Source organism: Thunnus thynnus, chromosome 10 (assembly GCF_963924715.1).
Source record: "Thunnus thynnus chromosome 10, fThuThy2.1, whole genome shotgun sequence".
Lineage (NCBI taxonomy): Eukaryota > Metazoa > Chordata > Actinopteri > Scombriformes > Scombridae > Thunnus > Thunnus thynnus.
Genome location: NC_089526.1, coordinates 9033933 through 9055289, shown reverse-complemented (window position 1 = coordinate 9055289; position 21357 = coordinate 9033933). Strand labels below are relative to the sequence as shown.

The following is a 21357-nucleotide window of genomic DNA, read 5'->3' as shown; positions in this document are numbered from 1 at the left end:
AGAGTAGGGTCTTATTCTACTTTGAACATTGAACATTGAACATTTTACATTTCTTGTAAGCTGGCAAAAAATATGTAATTAATCATCATTAAGTTCCTGTTACACCATCATTAAGATGTAAGATATTTGCATTACCTGGTTTTTGGTACCTGGCTTGGTGCAATGACAACATAAGACAGGACACTGATGGCTGGATGGATTTACTAACACCTTGGAAAATAATTATAATGATTATAATGTTGGGGGTGTTTTTGCGAAAAAAGATCTAATTATGCAAACTAATCTCTGCGTTATTTGTGAGAACAATTTAGTTGTTAGCATTAAGCTTGTCTTACACCATCATTAAGTTGTTGGTTTTTGGTACCTGGCTTGGTACCACAACAGCATAATACAGGACATTGACTATATAGCATGACGGCAACATTAACACCCATTACTTTACATGTTTGATGTTGGCTACTATCCAGTTGTTTATTGTAATATATGTACATGCAAAACAAATTAAGTTATATTATTGTTCCTGTATTTTCATTGTATAATCTTTCCCTCTCATGAGGAATGATTACTACAACAGCTACATGTAGCTAGCCTGTACATTGTACATAGCAGAAGTTCTGTGAAGTGCTGCCACTTTTCCGCAACTTAGACTTTTCTCAGCAGTAAGTCCTGCATAACATATTGCTCTCATACTGGAGCAGCGCCATGTAGTGAAGTCAAGTCAAGTCAATTTTATTTGTATAGACCAATACCACAAACAACAACCTTTTAACAGGGAATAAATTGAAGAAACCTCAGGAAGAGTGACAGAGGATGGATCCCTCTCCCAGGATTGACAGACACACAATAGATGTGTGTGCACAGAATATATGGGAGTATAGCACATAGTGCTAAAGCAGCAGAGCATCTGGAAGGTTACCATATGATTCCATTTATAAATATATAATAATTTAAAACATTTTCCGATGTGTTTTAACAAGGTCCTTCAGGAAGCTTGGAGCTTGGGGCTCATGGAGGCATTATGGTAATCTCTTTTATTATTCAATTTGCTCTTTTGTTTATTTGTAAATTGAACAATTCCATTTATTTACAAAAGTGATGGTGAATGAGTCCAATTTCACTAAATGTATAATTTTGCCTCATGTGGTTAATATTAGTCACATGATTTAAATGTTTACATTGATGCAAAGACATCAGTGTTTTATCATTACAGTGGAAATATTATATAAATGCCCTCTGATCACTTTGAATCCATCAGGACGAAACAATGACACGAGTTAAGGAGAAGCTTTTGGAAACACTGGAAGAATTATGTCTTGGGGAGATCGAGCAGGTCAAGTGGTGGCTGCAGAACCTACAAATGAAAGATCTCCCAAGAATCCCAGGAGTCCGAATAGAGAGGGCAGACAGCACAGTTGATTTAGTGGATCTGATGGTGGAGATTTGTGGTCAACAGGCTGTGGAGGTGATCGGGGAGGTTTTAATGAAGATGAACAGGATGGATCTGGTGCAGATTTTGTTAGACACCAGCTCAGGATCCAAAGGTAAGTTGTGTGAAAAAAAACAAACACTTACACCATCATTAAGTTGTTGTTTTCGGTATCTGGTTTGGTACCACAACAGCATGATACAGGACATTGACTATATAGCATGACGGCAACATCAACACTCATTACTTTACATGTTTGATGTTGGCTACATGTACAGCTACATGTAGCTAGCCTGTACGTTGTACATAACAGAAGTCCTGTGAAGTGCTGCTACTCTAACATATTGTTCTCATACTGGAGGAGTGTTATGTAGCACATAGTGCTAAAGCAGCAAAGCATTTGTTAGTTAAAATATGATTTTATATATAAACATTATATTAACACAACATTTTCCATTGTGTTTTAACAAGGGCCTTCAAGAAGCTTGGAGTTTGAGGCTCATGGAAGCATTATGGTAATCCCTTTCTTTCAATATTTTTTTTTATTTGTTCATTTGTATGATGTTGAAAAAGATTAAACAGGAACAATTCCACTTACAGTATTTACAAAAGTGATTGTCCTCCTGTGCAGGAGTCCAGTGACTGGACTAAACTTGAACCTGAAGTGAACAGTACAGATGCAGATGAGGCTCCAACTTACAGGTAAAAATAACATCTTCAATATTGTGTCACAACAAACTGGAACTATGGCAAACATTTCAGCTAGGTTCTTTACTGGTTAACCTACTGGTTAAGTTTACATTTACTCCATTACACTTAAAATTATTTTGCAAATATGCACAAACTCATTTGTTTCTTTTTCTTTCAGCCTACAGTCTGAAGCAGGAAAGTTTGAATGCAGTGTCTCTGACCTGCGATGGGTCTGTGAAGAAAAGGTCAGCTTTAAGTACCAGTTCTGGTCTTGGGAAGAACACATGGAGAGAATGGAAAGCTTACAATACATGCCTGCAGGTCCTCTACTGGACATCACAGTCATTGCTGGGAAGTTAAATGAAGTGTACCTGCCACACTGGATCTGCACAGGTAAGTGGACATGAAGAAATAAGTAAACATGTATTTAAATGTATTCTGATACAATCCCTTTCTCCACACTAAATATATGTGCTTGTATTTTGTGCAGATGACTCTACAATATTAGACAAGTTTGCAGTCCTACACATAGATGCCTGTGGAGATGTCGTTGAGGACGTGTCTGAGGTCACATCATCCCATGTCAAGTTATCCGAACCAGTTTTCTCTCCAAGAGCGGTTCTGATGAAACTTGGCTTTCCGGTGAAAATAAAGTGCAACGTGTTAATATACTATAAACCAAACACAACGTTCCTCAAACTACATGTGTATCTGATCCCACATGATCGTGCTCTAAAACAGGTTATTTAATATCTTACTGTCACAAATGTACTATATAATAAGATTTTAAAGTGAAAAAAAGTGAAATTGTGAGAATAAAGTTGTGAAGTGGGAGGAGTCGCTGGTCACAGAAGGTTTTTTTCCCTTTTCTGTATTCCCATTTAAAAATCTTCTTAAAACGATATCCAAAAATATGACTTACCATTGACACATATATGTATGATCAATAACAAAGTTCACATTTACACTTGTTATTTTTATGCACATTTTATTGAAGATAAGCCACTTAAAACATGAGACAGCGTAATGGACACATTTCCTTATTTTAAGATGATGGACCAAGTGATTCTCGTCAGATTTCTGTCAGCAGCTGAAGTTAATATTTGTTTGGAGGCTAAAAGATCTCACTGACAAACTGAAACTTTTCAAATTAAGCCCACTGCTGACTGTGTGTCAATGTGCAGCAGCCTTCAATCCTTTTCCGACACCATACATTGAGATTTGATCTCTGCGCTCTTTGGCACAGCTGTCTGGACAAAACCAAGTGCTCGATGTGCCTCAGCAGCTGCTTCATAAGGTTTACAACTCAGAAATAATGCAGTTGGTTTATTGTATTTTGACTGCGGGTGTGATACACTAAGTATTTCCTTCACTGATGAAATATACTATAACTTAATTTTTAATGTTTACTCATTAAACCACAATTCTACAGCAGCGTATTTGGTTATTCTCAAAATATATATGTCGCAAAATTTTATATAATATTAAAAACTTTTCTCTCAAAATAAAATATTCCTTTCAAATTTGCAGCTTTATTTTCATAGCATGATCTTTTCCTCAATATCTTGTCTATTCTGGAAACCTCACATTTCATTTTTTTCCCAAGAGTGCTCCTAATACTCTATTGTAAAAACTGTATTGCTTATTCATGTACTTTAAAACACAAATGACAATGTTTGCTACTGTAACCTTGAAGCAGCTTTGTGCTTACAGTATATTGCTTTTTTTTCCAGACAGTGGACAAAACGGAATTCTCAGATGGATACACAGTAATCCGGAAGCCACGTCCAGACAAGTATCTGAAAATGCAACAAGGATTCGTCCTCACCGCAGACATAGACACAGCAAAAATTTCCCCTCCGGTATACTTTGTACTGTCTCTCAGTACTTACATTTCAGTCAGCCAACTCATGTGGAGTACATTATTATTTAAATGCAGAACATGTACAGCATTAATGTTTGGCGTCTAGGCTCTGATCTCGTGACTCCCCACAAGGAAACATTGATGTCACACAGCAAGGAGTTGGGAGCAACAGTACTAACTTCCCTCCTAGACTCAGAGCCTACAGGTGGATGCTGGGGTGGAGGTCGAGCTTTTGAAACTCTATAGGCCTACAAATGGCAGCAAGCAAGCATAGCTTGTATGAGCAGTGTGGCAGCAGGATGGCTAAATGTGAGCAGAGTACTGACGACTTAAGTACACCGCCAAGATTATAAGGGTGTGTTGGATATATGTCACAGTGAGGGAAGTATGGCTTGTGAGTGGAGCAGCCACTTGACTTTGGCTGCCTGAACTAGCTCACAGACCTCGCTTCAGTTATATAGTGAATTGTGGTTCAGACGTATTGTATGAAAAGATAAAATAGGATCAAAGCCATTGCATTTCACATTGAGGTGTACAAATGGTGTGGTCACACATGGCCTTGCACATTTTAACGATATTTTATTTCAAGTAGATTTATTGTATTTGTGTTATTATTAGATTTTTTAAATGTGACTGATGGTGAAATTGCAGCCATTTTGCTGCAGGGATTTTGACACTTTCGTAGTTCTTTTAGCCATGTTGGAAATATTGTAACTGTCAGAAATTTAAAACATTTTCAACTCAGAATTGCAATCAGGTAGCTGATGTGAACGCCTTTTCCAACTTGGCTGTAATTAAACACTGAACAATATGATGTGAACACGATGTAAGACACAAGGAAAATCTGCAAGTGAGAAACATGGATACAATTAAGGGAATTGGCATTTAGACTCCTTTAATTGTAAATAGATGCATCTTTGTTTGTATTGGCAATTTGTACAAAGGGACACGTGATCGGTGTTGTCAACTTAGCAACGTTCTCCCTAGATACAGCTTTTAAGAGCCTAGTGACAAATCTATTGACTTTTTGGTCACACATAAGCTACTTCAAGAAGGTTGCCAATAATGCTTGGTGAATGTGGAGTCAGCTTTGCTCGCTGTGTTCAGAGTTTGGGAGAGATCAGCAGCCAGACAGAAATGTGAATGATCTGAGCATGTGCAAAACAGTGTTCCTAATGACCAGACACTAATCATCTAGTTTTGTTTTTGTTGTAAAGGATTTAATTTGACTGTTTACCTTTGTCAAAAACTAACTCCTCTCCTTTTATGATGTATTTTTACACAGAAATTAACCCTCAGATATGACAGCCAAGACCCAAATTTCTATGAAGTGTTCATTAAAAATCCAGACAGCGACTTCTACCTTTCACTCTTTGACCATTATGCAAAGAAGGGTGAACCAGTGTGTGAACCAGTGAGTGAACCAGTGTGGACCTGTGAAATTCAAGAAGGTCAGTGGTTGTTAAAAAATATTACCTACACTATATAAAAAGATAATGCATTCTATCTTTTCCATTAACTTAACCATTCTATATAATTAATGTCAATAATTAATGAGACCTGAATCACCAACACCAATGCACACTGAAAATGGACGTGTTGCTCTGTGGGTGTGATATTCTGGTTGTAGCTGTCTGAATTATGTGTTCACCTGCCATTTAATACGTGATAATGAGGAGAAATTCCTGTTTATCTTATTCCATGAATAGTCAGAAACCCATAGAAGTGCTTAAGACAGCAAGTATGGGTTTTGAGCGATTTATCAAAACACAACAAATTTGATCACCGCTGTAATAACATCCGGTTGTTTTTGAACTAGAAATAGAATATTAATGATATTAAATGTAATAGATATTTTATTTAGCTAAAATGTCTCATTATTTAATCTTTTGTTGTGAATGAAATACATAAACCCACAATATCAGCAAATATTGGTATATGTTTTGTTCTCCATTTTATTTCAGCTGACCATCCAAAATCTGGTCATTCAGAAGGTAAGACACTGCATATATTTACTGTCCATTACTATACGAGATTTCAGCTTTCAGTCATATGTCATAAATATTTCACACATTTGTTGCAAATATTTCAACCAGAATAAAACCAATTGGAATTTCATCAATGTTTAAAATGTTTGTAATTTTTAAACCAAATCGGAAGATCACCATGATATTATTGTAGCACCTAAGTTGTTGTGTTTGTTTGTTTGTTTTTCACATATTTCACATTTGACCATTTTAAATAAACTGCTGAGAAGTTGTCTTTAGCTGAATTTGCAGAGCTGAACTTGGCCAGCTATTCTGTGCAGTATTCTTGTACTTTGGTTTGCCTGCTGAAGTATTCTTGTCTAGAACAATATATTTATTATAAGGTTATCATTTAATGTGTTGCAGCTGCAGCATCATCAGCTGGACCAGCTGGTGCTACAGTGAGAGGTAGGTACATTACAAAACATAAAGAGGCACTTCACCTTAAACACATGCATGTTTGCAAACATTGCATTTTGCTGCCTTAAATGTAAAGTTGACTGAAATACTGATAATAACGTTTTTCAAAATACATTATTCTTGATTGATTATTGAAGTTTAGGACTGCCTATAGTTAGGGATGAGGATGGCAATTTTCAGCTCTTCTATTGTGTACAAATCTCACGTGCAGAGCCACAATAACAATGAATCAATTCTACTCACAAGTATTGTGTCTGTATCCAAAGCCTGACATGTTATTCCTCTGTGCCATAAAGAGTGTGGTTAGTTGTTTAAAAATGGCTCCAATAACTAATAACAGCGATCAAGTTTTTAGTCTCCACAAAGTATTTCTATGTCAGGAAGAGGCCACTGTTCATGTGCGAGGACGCGAGTCTCTTAACAGTAACAGTTACAGATTACTACGGTAACCACTGTCTTCAGGGATGAAGGAACATGTCACCCAGTGCAGCGATGTGGCTCATTAACATGTTTTTAATAGTTTTTTGAAAACAACGGAGGTCTACGGCACATATATCAGGCTTTGGATAAAAACAATACTTGTAAGTAGGAAGGCTTCATTGTTGATTTGATTCTGCACATGAGATTTGTTGACAATAAGAAAAACAGAAAACCGCCATCCTTTATTCATCCTTATTTATGCCTTATGCAAATACTCACTCAAATACAATATCTTGATTTCAATGTTTTAGCAGTTACTGTAGTACATTTTTCAAGAAATAAAAATGTTTCTACCAGAATGCAATCTAAACATTATTTACATTTTCATTACATTTTGTTTAATTTACATTTTGTTTGTTGTCTTTAGTCTTTTTTTATTGTAACCACACATGTTTCCCTATCTTTGTAGCTGTTGTAGCTTTGGTTTTGAATTTTACTTGAAACTTTATCCCTCTGTAAAGTATGTATTTCCTCACTTAAACTTTTATTTAGTTGATCTGACATGTAGACACTAATAGACACTAACCCACTGAGGGATTCATAAACAGGAGGTGCAAATCAAGGGCAAATTAAGAGAAACAAAAGCTGAGAGACAGATCCTGATTTTATTTTTATTTTTTTCTCAAGTGTTCTGATCATTAAAGAAAGCAGTTTGTTTTCTGTGTCAGTGACGTTAAAGAAGAACAATACAATTGTTCAACAATTACAATTTTCCATAAATTTCTTACAGCTTTGGGATCCTCAAGTGGAGCAACTGGTGGAAATACTTTGACTGAAGGCAGGTCCACAGGTATTAACTATGCAATTTTCTCATGAAATGACTTTTAACACTTAGAAGAAAAAAACAAAAAAAACAAAAACAAAACAGAACAAGTCTAACTTGATCAAGGGTTAGACACATTATAGTGGCTAATGTAGGTTATGGTTATTGGTTATAGGTTATTATGGAATAACAAATAAAACAAAAAAGTGATATTTGAGGGTTTAAAAATGGCATTTGGAGGATGAATGACATTATATCAATAAAATGTAGAACTGACCTGTCAAAATAAACACTTTATGGGCTCTGATTCCTCTTTAATTATTGTGTTCATTTGTGTTTTATTTGGATCTCTAAAATTTAAGTAAGCTCCACTTTAAATAAAAAAGTAGAATTTATATAGAAATTGTTGATTGTGTGAGTGAAAGGAGCAGCACAAAGTTGCACTTTGATGTGAAATCACAATGATTAGAGGATGAGAGATTCAAGATTGTGTTTGCTTTGTTGGTCACTTTTTGATAAAACCCTTTGTATTGTAAATCTTTATGAATCAAGAAAGCCTGATGCAAAGTGTTTTATTCCATTTCTCCTCAGAGGAACAAAGTGTGGATGAACTATCTGCACTGGTCCAGAAAGTGAGTAATGTCGCATCAGTCTGACTTTTCACAACAAATCTTCAGTCAATAAGATGCAGGTTGAAAATCATCCAATATTTTAAATCATGATTAGAACTGATGCTGCATTCAGAGGAGCTGTTCAGCTCTAATCAATAAAATTATGTTCAAATCATCTCCCTTTGTTTATTTGTTTGTATTTCACCAGGCAGCAACAGTCACAACGATTAAAGAGAAGCTTTTGAAAATGCTGCAACGTTTGAGAGAGGAAAAATTCGAAGACTTCAAGTGGTTTTTGCAGGACAGAGACCTCATCCCGGCAGAACTCCCGTGCATCCCACAGAGCAAACTGGAGAAGGCAGACAGGAAACATGTGGTGGATCTGATGGAGCAGACCTACAGCCAACAAGCTGCAGAGGTGACCAAGATGCTTTTCAAGAAAATAAACAGGAACGATCTGGTGAAGCAGTTGTGAGACACCAGCTCAGGATCCAAAGCCAAAAACAATAAACAAATAAAAACACAGAAGTGGCCTGTTGAGTGGCAAAAACAATCCCATTTTTGCTGCTGACCTAATTATTTAGAACATTACCGAACATTTGGACCTGATCAAACAAACAGTTAAAGGAGTATTTTACAAGTCTTCCCATATTTTATTTTATTTCTCAGTGATCCACTCATCAGTTGCAGCACTACTGCTATCTCTAGCACTGAGGAGGACAAGAGGAAATCAAGAAACAGAGCTGTCCAAAGTTTTTAAGACACAAGTGTAAAATTATTGCATTGTGACTATTTTTAACTATGAAAACAAAATGCAACAAATCAAATACAGAGGGTGATTTATTTTAGCCTCCGTTATAACAACAAGAACATATGATGTTTAGATCAGGTGGCTCATTCAAGTTTTTTAGCAGCAGAGTGTGTGAAAGACTTAAAGTCCTGACAAATAATGTAAATATATTTATCAGTTGAAAGATCTTAAAGGGAAATGAAGAGAATCATCATTGGTTCTGATGTTAGCAAAGAAAAATCATATAACAGTATTTAATCTTCAAAAAATGTTTATGTTGATTATTGAGGTCATAGTGTTTGGTGATGTTTCGCATTATATTAAAAGATGTTTCTAATATTCTTCCCCCCTCATGTATGTAAACGGGGGATGGACAAAATATTAGAAACACCTTTTAATATAATGCAGTCCAGAACAACAACAACACTGCCCACTACGACTTCAATAATAAACATTAAGTTGAATTATCACCTTTCTGACAGTGTCAACAAGAACTAAAACTCTTGTGGATGTAAGACACATTTTTGTTCTTTTGTTTTTTATGTTTTGTTCGATTTGATCTTATTTTAATCTTGTATTTTATTATTTTTTAATTCTATCAGTGTCTTTTTTATAATGCTTTCTTTTTATACTGGATATCTTGTCTTAATATCTTTTTTGACGTCTCACATAAAGCACTTTGAATTGTCTTGTTGTTGAAAGGTGCTTTACAAATAAATATGTGTTGCCTATGAATGTACTGTATCCTTTGAAATTACCAGGTGGCAACAATGGAGCACTGTTTACTGTATGAGGGTCATTCAACATATTTTCTATTTTAAAATCTATAATAAATTCCCTCATTGTTATGTTTGGTTCTGATTATTTGAGAGAATGAAGTGATCTAAAAACAATATATATGAAGCAAGTATATTGATGTGACAGAGTCACATGTGTGTTTTTACCGCCAAGTTTTTCAAAATGTGCACACTGATCATAACATTCATTTGTGTCTGTAATTGTTCAAAAGGGTTTCAAGTTTCAAGTGTGATTGTTTATCTAGAAGAAGAAAGTAGTTCTGAGTGTTTCCCACAAAACCTCCATGCCAGTGAACAACTATTTTCATTTTCATGATTTGGTTGTAATGAAAGCCTAAATGAGAGGTCATCTTCTCAAATTACATATCAATCATGTCAGGAACTGAAAAATTATAAATGTGAGTGGAGGAGGAGGGAAAACACTGACTTGTGTTCTTGTCTATCTGACGTCTGGTCCTTTATCTTTAAATTTTTACACATTAAGGATCTGTATCAGGTCAGATGGGAGGAGGCTGAAATCAGAGTCATATGTTTCACATGTGACAGCTTTGGTGTTGTTATCTGAGAGGTTGTTTTGCAGTGTGTGTATGTGTGTGTGTGTGTGTGTGTTTGACTTCAGACTTTCAGATACAAATTAAGCCTTTTTCTTTCTACACTGACAGGATGAATATTTTACATCCTATCAGTACATGCTCAGCATTTTCCTTGCAGTTTCAAACCTCACATTTATCTTCTTTCTTGTTTAAATGCCGGTCTAGATGTAGAAAAATGAAAAGTTTGATTTTGTATGATCAGCTGTTTGGAGGTAAAGGGGAAAATGAACTCCACCTCTAGTCCACACATCCAACTAAAACAAGATAAAGTCGCTTAACTCTTTTCATGATTTGTGAACTTGTGGTGGTCAACAGCATTGTACACAAAGTCAGATTCAGGAGCAGTAGGGCTCATGATACGTCTAAATCCAAAGCAATCAACAAATTGTTAAGAACGCTGCTTAAAGTCCTGAAGTTTTTGTTTATTGGCAGCAACTAAATTTTGACTACAATTACTCGAATAATGTTGCTAGATAAGTGAGTTTTTAGTTACACCAGAATAGATACATGAGAATGAACTCATATCGAGACAATTCATTCAAAAACAAATGCTTAAATAAAAACACACAATGTACAAAATGCATAGTCAATGTTATATTTGTATAGAATAAAAAAGATGAAATAAAAGGTGAATATAAGACCTTTGGATATAAACTGTTCCACAGTCTGGAGGCAGGAATGGAAAACACCTTCTCTGCTCTGTATGTGCAGACTTAAAAGTAAAATGGTTAAAAGTAAAATGCAAAGTTAAAACCTAAACTGTCATTTACATTTGAATTTTAAATATATCACGCTTGGCTTGGAGCTTTGTCTTGTGAAGCTCAGCTGCTAGGACTTACAGTTAGTGAAAAATAAAACTGTGCTCTATTTTCTTCTGTATTGCATTATAAAAACAAAGAAAGATATCAGCCTGTTGCTTGTAAAATTCAAGTAAAAGTTACTGACTATAAAATACATTTGAAATGTGCCTCAACTGTTGAGGCCTGGAGGTTGAATTGTGTCTGAGGAGTTCAGAGAGATAACTGGTGCCAGTCCATGTAATGCTTTGAAAACAACTAAAAACCTTAAAACCAGTTCTGCATTTGACAGTAAGGAAACACTAGTTGGTGCCAGTGAGGAGTCTTTGCTGCTACACTGCCAGCCAAACCAGGTCCTTGCTTCCTGATAACGATCAATCATAGAAGTTAAGAGTGTTTTCTACAAACTCTCTTAAATTTTACATCCCAAGCGATAAAGAGCAAGTGCACACCATTAAGAGCTTCTTAACATCAGCTCTGTGGTGATGAAGACGATGCGGAATACATTTTTAACTTTTAAACTTAAATATTTAACTGTATGTAAGTAGTGCTATATGTTGAAAATAAACACATTACAAAGTGTAAATGTTGTAAACTACACAAATAAATGTTTTATACTGGAAAGTGTTCAGTATGAAACATTTAAAGAAGTACTAAAAAGAAGCAGTGGAGGTTCCTGTTTCCTCAGTATCATGAATATGTGTCATTCTGTCATAAAACATACACACCATAAATAGAAAGAAGAGAGAAGATATAGAACCTGAAAATATACCATCAGAGAAGAAAGAGATATATATGTGATGCAAGAAGAGGGAGAGGATGATGATGACAAAACTGGTAGATCAATTGTTGAATTAAATTTTGTGTGTTAATATTGGTTTAGTTTGTTTTCTAATTTAAACATCAACATCATTCATTTGATATCAAAGGTCACTTAAGAAGGAACTTTGAACTGTGATCATGAAAAAAGTATAGACTTAAAAATGTATAATGACAATGAAAATGTATATAAAACAGTTTTCGGTTTCTTCGGCATGTACACACTCAGAATTCAGACGCTCAAATAAAATGGCAGAGTGTAAGTATAGTGTGTTATGTTGTAAAAAGAGTCACTTCAGACACAGACTGTCTTATTTCAGTTTGCCTAAAAATACCTAAGCTATACCAAATTTTACATCCGAAATTACACAAATTGTATCATTTTGTAACTTGATATATAATGTATTTGCTCCCTTTCAATTCTTCTTTTTCTTTAGATAAAATGTTTGAGCAACTTTATTTAACAGTACTTTTTCATTTGACAAATTCATTTGATTTTTTCATTCACAGAATGAAGAAAGCCAAATTTAAATATCAGCACTTTGATGAAAATTTTCATAAATGTAGGTTATTCAGTTTTTCTGTTAATGTGTAATAATATCAGGTTCAGGTAGCCAGTGTCTATGTTTGGTCAAAAAAGCTAATCTCACCATGTCACAGTTTTTAAGACTCTTTCCTCTTGAGATCATCAACAAGGTATGGCTCCTTCCCCTCAAGGAGTTTATAGAAGATGTCATCTCCACTTGCTTTCAGGGGACCACTGTAGAGTTCCCTGATCTTCTCCTCAGTGGTTGAGATTTCCTGATCGTATCATAATATCCTTGTTGGATTACACCTTTGTTCAGGAGATTATCTAAAATTGGGCCTATATTGCTCAGTCTCAAAATCAGATCACACTGGTGTTTGTCCACAAAGTCCTTTCCTGAGGGCAGGGGGGTTAAAAATGACCCGTTGATTTAGATTAATATCTGGTGACATCAGTTTCTTGAAGAACTGCTGAATAAACACGTTAATTACTTTACATTCAAACTGGAGGTCTTCATGATCCTAAACAGACCGGTGGAAAACTGGACCCAGTCTCTCGGTTCCTGAGAACTGAGTGGACCCGTGAAGGCTTCTAACTCAACAAACACCACAAAGACATGTTGAGATTTAATGGTTAATACAGTCGTTATGGTCCCTTTCATCATTTTCTTTAAAAAAATGCATAAAATTGTACCTTATTTCTTAGGAAATAAGCTCATTCTGATTCTGCAGTATACAGGCCACAGTGAGTGCGTTTACATGCACACTAGGATCCTGGTTTTGATCATATTCAGGATATGACGTTTATATAGAACATGAGAAACCTGGTTACTCATATCCCTGTTTACGTGATTCCAACAGTATCCAGGTTTCTGATTATCTGTGTCCAGTTGTGTCTTGACTCCTGAACATCTCAGCCACTCATTTCTCTTCCAACAGAACATGTTCAGAAACCTGAATAAGGTGTTTACATGCCACACTATCCTTTTATTGGAGTACTCCAGTCGCATATCCAGGTTTCTCAAAACAATGGTTTTTCTTAAGAGATAAGGTAAGAATTTCTAAACTAGGCAAACTTTTTTTTTTAAATTGCTATAGCTAGTAATGTGGGCCAGTTCAATTTTTCTTATTACTTCATCTTTTGTTTAAAGCTTTTTCTGTTCAAGTGAGCTCAAGACAAATTTCAATCAATCCTGTTGATATGGCAATAAAATATTGAATAAAAAGTCCCAATCCCACAATCATACATATTTTAGTGTCATCAAGGTAACATATGTTGCAAAGTGCTGTCCCATTCCAATTTAAACCATTTCGAGCCCTTGCAGCCTCTTGCACTCAAACACTAACCAGGTGATGTCAATTAAGTCCTTGAGGGTTCAGGGTTTAGGTGCTACATCGCGATTGGGCCTTATTTCTACTCAGAGGAGTGAGGATACACGAGAACAGCCTTCATGGAAGTCTTTTACCAGCTGACATGCCCCCTTATTAGATATCAGTAATTGATTGGCCGTTGCAGCTGATCTGACTGATGTGATATATCACAACCATAGATCACAACATAACTGCAGTTTCATACTGAAGTGGATACAGATTAAATTTAAGTGTATCACTTCTGAGGTTTATATTTTTTTCTAATTCATCTAGTTAAACATCTGTATTAATTGTTAGCCTATAAATAATAATTCACTAACCAAGACCACTCCTTCTAGAATATGGATTTAATGGTTTATTGGGAGTGTGATGGAAGGCAGGGTGAAAAGGAGGAAGGATAGTTAGAGGGATGGTTGGAGAGGGAAGGATGGATGGGGGAAGGGAGAGGGTCGGGGGTGTGAGGATGCGGGGGTGAGGGTCGAGGTCGTGGGATGCGGGATGAGGGGGTAGGGGTCGAATGGGATGAGGGTCGGGGGATGGGGAGAAAGAAGAGCAGGCGGGAAAGAGGGGAAGGAGGGAGTTGATAGGAGGGTGATAGATGAAAGGAGGAGAGGCGTCGACGTCGGGGAGGTAAGTGGGAACAGGGGGTTGAGACTCAGGGTGGGGGTGCTGTCTCGATGATTCGGCATCTGTACGAGGCCCCCTGTTCCTGTGTTTGAGCAGAGAAGAGAGGAAAGTTAGCGGAGGGGTCGGGTGGGAGGGACTTGCAAGCTGAGACGAAGGAAAGAGGAGCGGATATGGTGTGTTTAAATACCCTGTGGTGCGGAAATGAGTTGCGTACAAGGCGTGGTCTTTGGTTCCCGAACTTTGTTTATAAGTCTATAAACTTCATTTCACTAACCAAGACCACTCCTTCTAGAATATGGATTTAATGGTTTATTGGGAGTGTGATGGAAGGCAGGGTGAAAAGGAGGAAGGATAGTTAGAGGGATGGTTGGAGAGGGAAGGATGGATGGGGGAAGGGAGAGGGTCGGGGGTGTGAGGATGCGGGGGTGAGGGTCGAGGTCGTGGGATGCGGGATGAGGGGGTAGGGGTCGAATGGGATGAGGGTCGAGGGATGGGGAGAAAGAAGAGCAGGCGGGAAAGAGGGGAAGGAGGGAGTGGATAGGAGAGTGATAGATGAAAGGAGGAGAGGCGTCGACGTCGGGGAGGTAAGTGGGAACAGGGGGTTGAGACTCAGGGTGGGGGTGCTGTCTCGATGATTCAGCATCTGTACGAGGCCCCCAAAGAGACTTCAACCGGAGAGGCGAGAATGGGATTGCTTAATGTTATCCAGGTCGTGATGGATGTAGGTATGATAGGTGGGGGATGACCAACGGCCGAGGATTTTGATGATATTGTCGGGAATGCCTTGTCTAGAGGCGGTGGAAGCGGCTCCGATGCGGAATGAGTGTCCTGAGAACTGGTCTGGGGGTATTCCGGATCTGGCGAGTACTGAGCGCATGTGGTGATGGAACCAAAAACGTGTTGCTACCCTTCCCGTTTCCGTGATGAACAGAGGGTCTTGAGAGGAAGCTCGGTTGGCTAGTCTTGTGTTGATGTATTCGTGGATGGGTTCGTAAGGACTTATGTACGAATCTAGGCGGAAAAGGTAGATGGGTTGAGGTTGGCCCGACTGGTTGGTCTTGCTGCGTTTGAGGTAGTAGATGAGTGTATCTGAAGAGTGGAAAGAGATGTCGGACAATGTGGCGTGTAGTGCTGGATCAAAGGAGTAGGAAGGAGCTGTGATTTCTGAGCAGCGTAGGAAGCCAAAAAAGGATAGTAAAAACATGGACTCTAGGGTTTTGTCTATGTGAGGAGACAAGTAGCCTGTGCGGAGTGTGTGAATGCATCGGACCAGAAGGTCCGACGTGAGGGGTGAACGTTTTGGTGCGGGGTGCGGTTCCGCCTTGCGGAGACCTTTGATCAGCATGTTAATATGAGAGTGGGACAAGGCTGGGCATGGTGCTCCGGAAATCAATTTGACAAAGAAATTGATTCCGCTGAGGTAGGTCTGTATGGTGGAAGACTTGATCTTGAGTTGAGTGTGGGAGAATGTAATGAAGCAGGAGAGGTTAAGAATGTCCAGTGAAGGGAACGGGAGTCCGTGGGAGACGTGAAAGGCTTTAAAGGAATTCCAGCCGGTGAGGTACGAAGATAGTGTTCGAGGGGCGACGCTGTTGATGATGTTGTCCCGTGAAACGGTGACCAGTTGTTCCAGTTGCGGGTTCAGTTGTAGATTGTGGCTGAAAACGGTGGGACTGGAGTTGGAAAAGGGTTGGAGACTGGAGCTAGTTGTCTGAATTTCTGAAAAAGGAAACGAGAGAGTGAATCAGCGATTGCGTTTTTGTGGCCTGGAATGTGGAGTGCTCGGATAATGAACTGGTGCTGGGCTGAAACCAATGTGAGCTTGCGCACGAACTGCATGATGTCCAGATTGTGTGACCAGCCTTTGTTGAGGATGTCGACAACGGCACTGTTGTCAGAGTGGATGGCGATGGTCTTTTTGGACCACTCATGCCCCCAAAGGATGGCAGCAATGATAATCGGGTACATTTCCGAAATGGTGGAGGAAGGGGCCAGGGAAGAGAAGTCGGGTGGCCATTCGGCAGAGAATCATCTGCCGCCGTAGTAACCGCCAAAGCCGACTGAAGGGGCGGCGTTGGTGTATAGCTGGATGTCATTGGCGTCTGTGACGTGGTCGTCGTAAAAGAAGGAGATGCCGTTCCAGGAAGAGAGGAACTGGTGCCACGTTTTTTAGTTCCATCTTGCACGCGCTGTCTAGCGTGACGTGGTCGTGGATGGATGGGACGGCGGTGGCTATGGAGAGAGGGTGTGACAAGAAGGATCGGCCCTGAGGGATGATGCAGGTGGCGTAGTTGAAAAGGCCCAGCAGAGAGTAATTGACGTTTGGTGCATGTGTTGGCTATGAGAAAGTTTTGAATGAGTAGAGAAATGCAGTGGAGTTTCTCAGTAGGCAGAGATGCTTGGAGTGTAATGGAGTTGAGGGTGATGGCGAGGAATTCCAAGGATGTGCTTGGGCCTTCTGTTTTCTCTGGAGATAGGGGGACGCCAAGATCAGTGAATGCGGAAATCATTGTGGCGAGACCGTATGACGGGGGAAGTCATCAAGTAGGTGGATGATGTACAGGAGTTTATAATTAATTTTTTTTTTTTTTTTTTTTTTTTTTTTGGGCTGCTCTTAGACGCACGGCGAAATAGTGTGCGCCCTTCCAGGGACCCTGAAGAGGTGCCAGTAGTCGGGGTGGATGGGGAGGACTTTGAAGGCACTTGTGATGTCCGCCCTGACTACAGCTGTTGCTTTGTCGGGTTGTGTGGGCATGTGGCTCTGGCGTGGGCTCCCCCGCAGAATGAACAAGTGTGGAGGAATTTGCAGCTGGAGGAGCTGCAGCCGAGGTCATTGAAGTTATTGCAGATCATCCGTCCTCCCTGGTAGAGGACAGGTCTCCCTCTCCTGTCCGTGCCTTTGGGGAGGGGGCTGAGGATGGACGGGTGATCTAAGGCGGGTTTGGGGGTGATGGATGGTGGGGGAGCTGCCGATGGCAAGTGGTATGGCATGGCTGGACTTCGTTTGTCTGTTACGGAGGCGTGGGGCAGGGGGGCGGAGAGGGTGCATGCTGCGGCGGGATGGGAAGGGGCGCCACACGTTTCGCAGTGCAGAGAAGCGCGGGCTGCGAAAACTCGGCAGTATAGCTCGTGGTCCAGTGTTCCCCAGTACGTGCCCTGGTTGAACTGTTGGAGGCGACCAGCGGCTTGGGAGGCGAAGAGGATATGATAAGTATAGAAACCGTTGCCGCCGAAACGCAAGGCCAGGTCGAGAATTAATGACAAGTAATCATCAAGCTCGGACCTGCGGTCGGGGAAGGCTGAACAAATTATGTCCCTATACAGAGAGAAAGCAAAAGCGAACTCGGCGACTGTGAGGTCCTTGGAGCGGGCAGGAAGTGGCTGTTTAAGTTCCAAGGGGCCGAATGAGGTGAGCAGTTCCCTAGGGATGTGAGGATTGATTGATGTAGGGTGAATGAGTTGAGCGAGATCAATGTAATTACCGGTTAGAATCTGCTGTCTGAGGGTGGGAGACACAGGGGAGGGCCGGGCAGATGCTGGGGGGCGCACTGGTGGCTGGGCGGTGGCCAGGGTGTAGCTGCTGGAAGGAGGTGCGAGAGCCGGGAAAAGGCCGAGGCTGGCCGTGTGTGAGGCGGTTGGATAAGGAGGTGCAGGTGCTGTAGTACAGGTAATGCTAGAGTGCGGGTGGTGGGGAGGATGGGGGTAGGGGAGGAGGCAGGGAGGATGAAAAGAAGAAAGGGGGGGAAAAGGTTGGGTATAACTCGTGGAGCTGTTGGGGCCCGCTGTTGTTTGTGCTGTCTGACCGGCTGCCGAGGTTGGTGCGGGTGGAGGAGCGGCTGAGATGGCCGGGAGGGAAGGGGCAGCAGAGATAGGTGCCAGAGAGTAGGAAGGGATGCTGGGGTGGTGGGATGTATATGCGTGGGATGGAAGTGCGGCTGAAGAGAAAGTAGGAGGAGGAAATGGCTGTGGAGCAGAGAGGGCCTGCATAGGGTTAGAGACGGACTGTACTGGAGAGGCTGAGGTTGCTGAGGAGGAGGGTGTGCGTCTGGCGGAGCGACGAGCCGTGACGTCACGGACGTCGTCGCGCGCGCGACGCCGGGAACCCGGAAGACCGTGGGAAGATGGACGGGAGAGAGTGGTGTCCTGCAGGGAATTCGTGTATAATTGAAACAGTCTTGCCTTATTGTCGGTGCGGTGGAAGGGAATGTTATTTTGGCTGAGGAAATGCTTTAAGCGAGCGACGGTCCACTCGGACATGTTTGGGGCCGAGGAGCGGTCGGTACGCTGGTGGCGAGGAGAGCGCTGCGCGCGGTGGCTGCTCCTCTTGGGCGGGCTCCGGGATCTCGAGCGAGGCTGGAGTGAGCGTCGGGAATGAGTAGCTTCCTTCGGACGCCGAGTACGGGACCTTCCCCTGGAGCCGCTGGGGATCAAGGGCTCGACGATACCGTCGTCGACGGATGATGAGGGCCGAGAGGCCGGGATGAGGGAAACCGAGGAGCGCAGGCGAGGCTGCCGGAAAGATCGGACGCCGGGGGACTCCGGGACTTCGAACAAGTCCTCGTCCGAGGCGTTGAGGAGCAGTTCGAGGTCCATGATGTGAGTAAGAAGTTTTTTAAGTTTATGCTGGTGTGTCACAGGGTGCTTGCAAGCTGAGACGAAGGAAAGAGGAGCGGATATGGTGTGTTTAAATACCCTGTGGTGCGGAAATGAGTTGCGTACAAGGCGTGGTCTTTGGTTCCCGAACTTTGTTTATAAGTCTATAAACTTCATGAAATAAAAGAACCAAAACAACTTTCTACATTTAGTAGAAAGATTATTCTTTTCATGATTTGTTATCTCCCCCATTAGCTGTTATTGTGGATAAAATTAAGGGGCAACTGCCCCCAAGGACAAAAAATGCAAAAATGCCCTCTAAGGTGGCCCCACCAAGGAGAAAACATACATAAGTTCTGTAATGACTGTCTAGTTATGGGTAAATCGGGATGAAGTGCCCTATAGAGGGCCTCTATATGTGATAGTCTGGAATGAAGAGTCTTCATGGTGCCCTTTCAGTTGAAGACAATGTGATAGTGCCCTGTAAAGAACCCCAAAGGATGAGAAAATATGATGTGCCTTTTAAATGAAGAGGATGTAATGCAGTACCCTATGATGCTGTTGTAATGGGGTGAGCTGGAGGTTCTGTATGGGTGCCCTTCTTGTGAACAAAAAACAAAAAGGGAAAAAGTGCAATTTAGGATTCCCCTAAGTCTAACATACTGCAGTGCAGAATTGGGTGCCCTTTCAATGAGAACATGTGCCTATAGGGTGCATTGTATGGGAGAAAAACATTGTTAAATGGTGGTACCCTTTATATTTTTTCGCCTTACCCCTGAGACAGCCTGAGTCCGCCACTGAACAGTAGAAACACAGAATGCAGGTTTTTACTCATGTACAGGTGTTTGTCAAGCAAGTAACAGGCTACAGAGAGAAAACAGCTGCTTTGGCAGTGATAACTGTGCCTTAGTATTATCACAGTGCACATGTGTGCAGACACAAACTTCGTCAGAAGTTTCTGAAGCTGTTAAAGCCGACTGACAGCTGATCCAGCTGTGATCAGCTGCCGCTGTTATCAGAAACAGAAGTCGCTTCACGTGACGCTTCAGAGGAAGGACGTCTCATTTCTCCAAAAACATATTTCCTCATTTCCTCTCTCCTCGTTTTGTTTCCTTGCTCTCCACTCATCCACGGTGGGAGGGACTAAAACTGAAATTATAGTTTGTGGTTCGTGGTGTCCGCAGTTGTCCGTGTGCGCGTCCGCTCGGGAGTGCAAGGAAAAGACACGAGCGAGAGAAACGTGGATGCAATTTAAGAGACTTGGGATGCACCCATGGAGAAAAGAAGGATTAACTGCAGTTAATTTCGAGAAAGAACTGGACGGATTTCATATCTTAACGGCTGGAGCGACAATCTGTTTTTTTATCGCGGTGAGTTAAAACTTTTTCAAACGGTAACGTTAGAGCTTCGTTTTTACTTTCACTTTCATTGTCCTGCTTCATCTGTAAAGTTGTATTCGTGTGTGAAAATTGTCACACCAGCCCAATACTACAATAAAACATTAGTTAACACTTTGTTAACGTTAGTATCAAACAACAGTTTGTTAAAGTTCCGAAGTGCTTTGACTCGACAGTTAACGATGAAACAGTTTAACGTTAAACTAGTGTATGTTTGTGTGTGTTTATAATTCTGGCGGGATTTTTGTCTCTCCTCATACTTAACCGGGTGTTTCTGCTAGAGTTGGTGATATAAGTTTATTTTGTTGCCCCCTTTTGTTGTTAGAAGTCTTCTTGTACTTCTTACATGTTAACATAGTTTGTTGTACATCTGATCTTTTGTCCACAACCCAAAGATAATCAGTTTACTATCACAAAGGACTAAAGAAACCACAAATATATAAAATATAAATATTTGTATTTAAGAAGCTGAAATTAGATAAGGTAGATGGGTATTTTTTCTTAAAAAATGACTCAAAATGATTAATAGATTATTAAAATTTAACAATTCAACAATTTATTAGAGAATAAAATTAAGAGATTACAAGAAAATGAGGGGACACAGAGGGGGGATGTATCTGAAAGTTGTATCCAGGGTCCACTATGTACCTGTTATGGTACATCTTAGAGAAATATACTTTCTGTACAAAAATGTACTGTAGATTATTTTGCTACAAACTTTTTCTTATCGATTTATTCCTTTGTGGAAATATTTTCAGGGATTGTTC

The 21357-nt window shown here is 40.3% G+C and overlaps 2 protein-coding genes across 2 annotated transcripts in view; both read left to right on the top strand.

Annotated features, from left to right (window-relative positions):
- LOC137191006 (A-kinase anchor protein 9-like) overlaps positions 1-11136 on the top strand; it is a 29392-nt gene extending 18256 nt beyond the window's left edge. Inside the window, exons 21-34 of the mRNA XM_067600787.1 lie at positions 978-1021; positions 1256-1541; positions 1898-1941; positions 2058-2128; positions 2295-2509; positions 2607-2857; positions 3850-3978; positions 5266-5431; positions 5945-5974; positions 6374-6415; positions 7638-7697; positions 8262-8302; positions 8490-9858; positions 11048-11136. Of these exons, the coding sequence (XP_067456888.1) occupies positions 978-1021; positions 1256-1541; positions 1898-1941; positions 2058-2128; positions 2295-2509; positions 2607-2857; positions 3850-3978; positions 5266-5431; positions 5945-5974; positions 6374-6415; positions 7638-7697; positions 8262-8302; positions 8490-8756 (1646 nt within the window). The 3' untranslated portion in view covers positions 8757-9858; positions 11048-11136. The remainder of the gene's footprint in view (positions 1-977; positions 1022-1255; positions 1542-1897; positions 1942-2057; positions 2129-2294; positions 2510-2606; positions 2858-3849; positions 3979-5265; positions 5432-5944; positions 5975-6373; positions 6416-7637; positions 7698-8261; positions 8303-8489; positions 9859-11047) is intronic.
- A 9109-nt stretch (positions 11137-20245) lies between these two features.
- LOC137191002 (uncharacterized) overlaps positions 20246-21357 on the top strand; it is a 37999-nt gene continuing 36887 nt past the window's right edge. The window contains exon 1 of the mRNA XM_067600780.1: positions 20246-20563. The gene's annotated coding sequence lies outside the window, so the exon portion shown is untranslated. The remainder of the gene's footprint in view (positions 20564-21357) is intronic.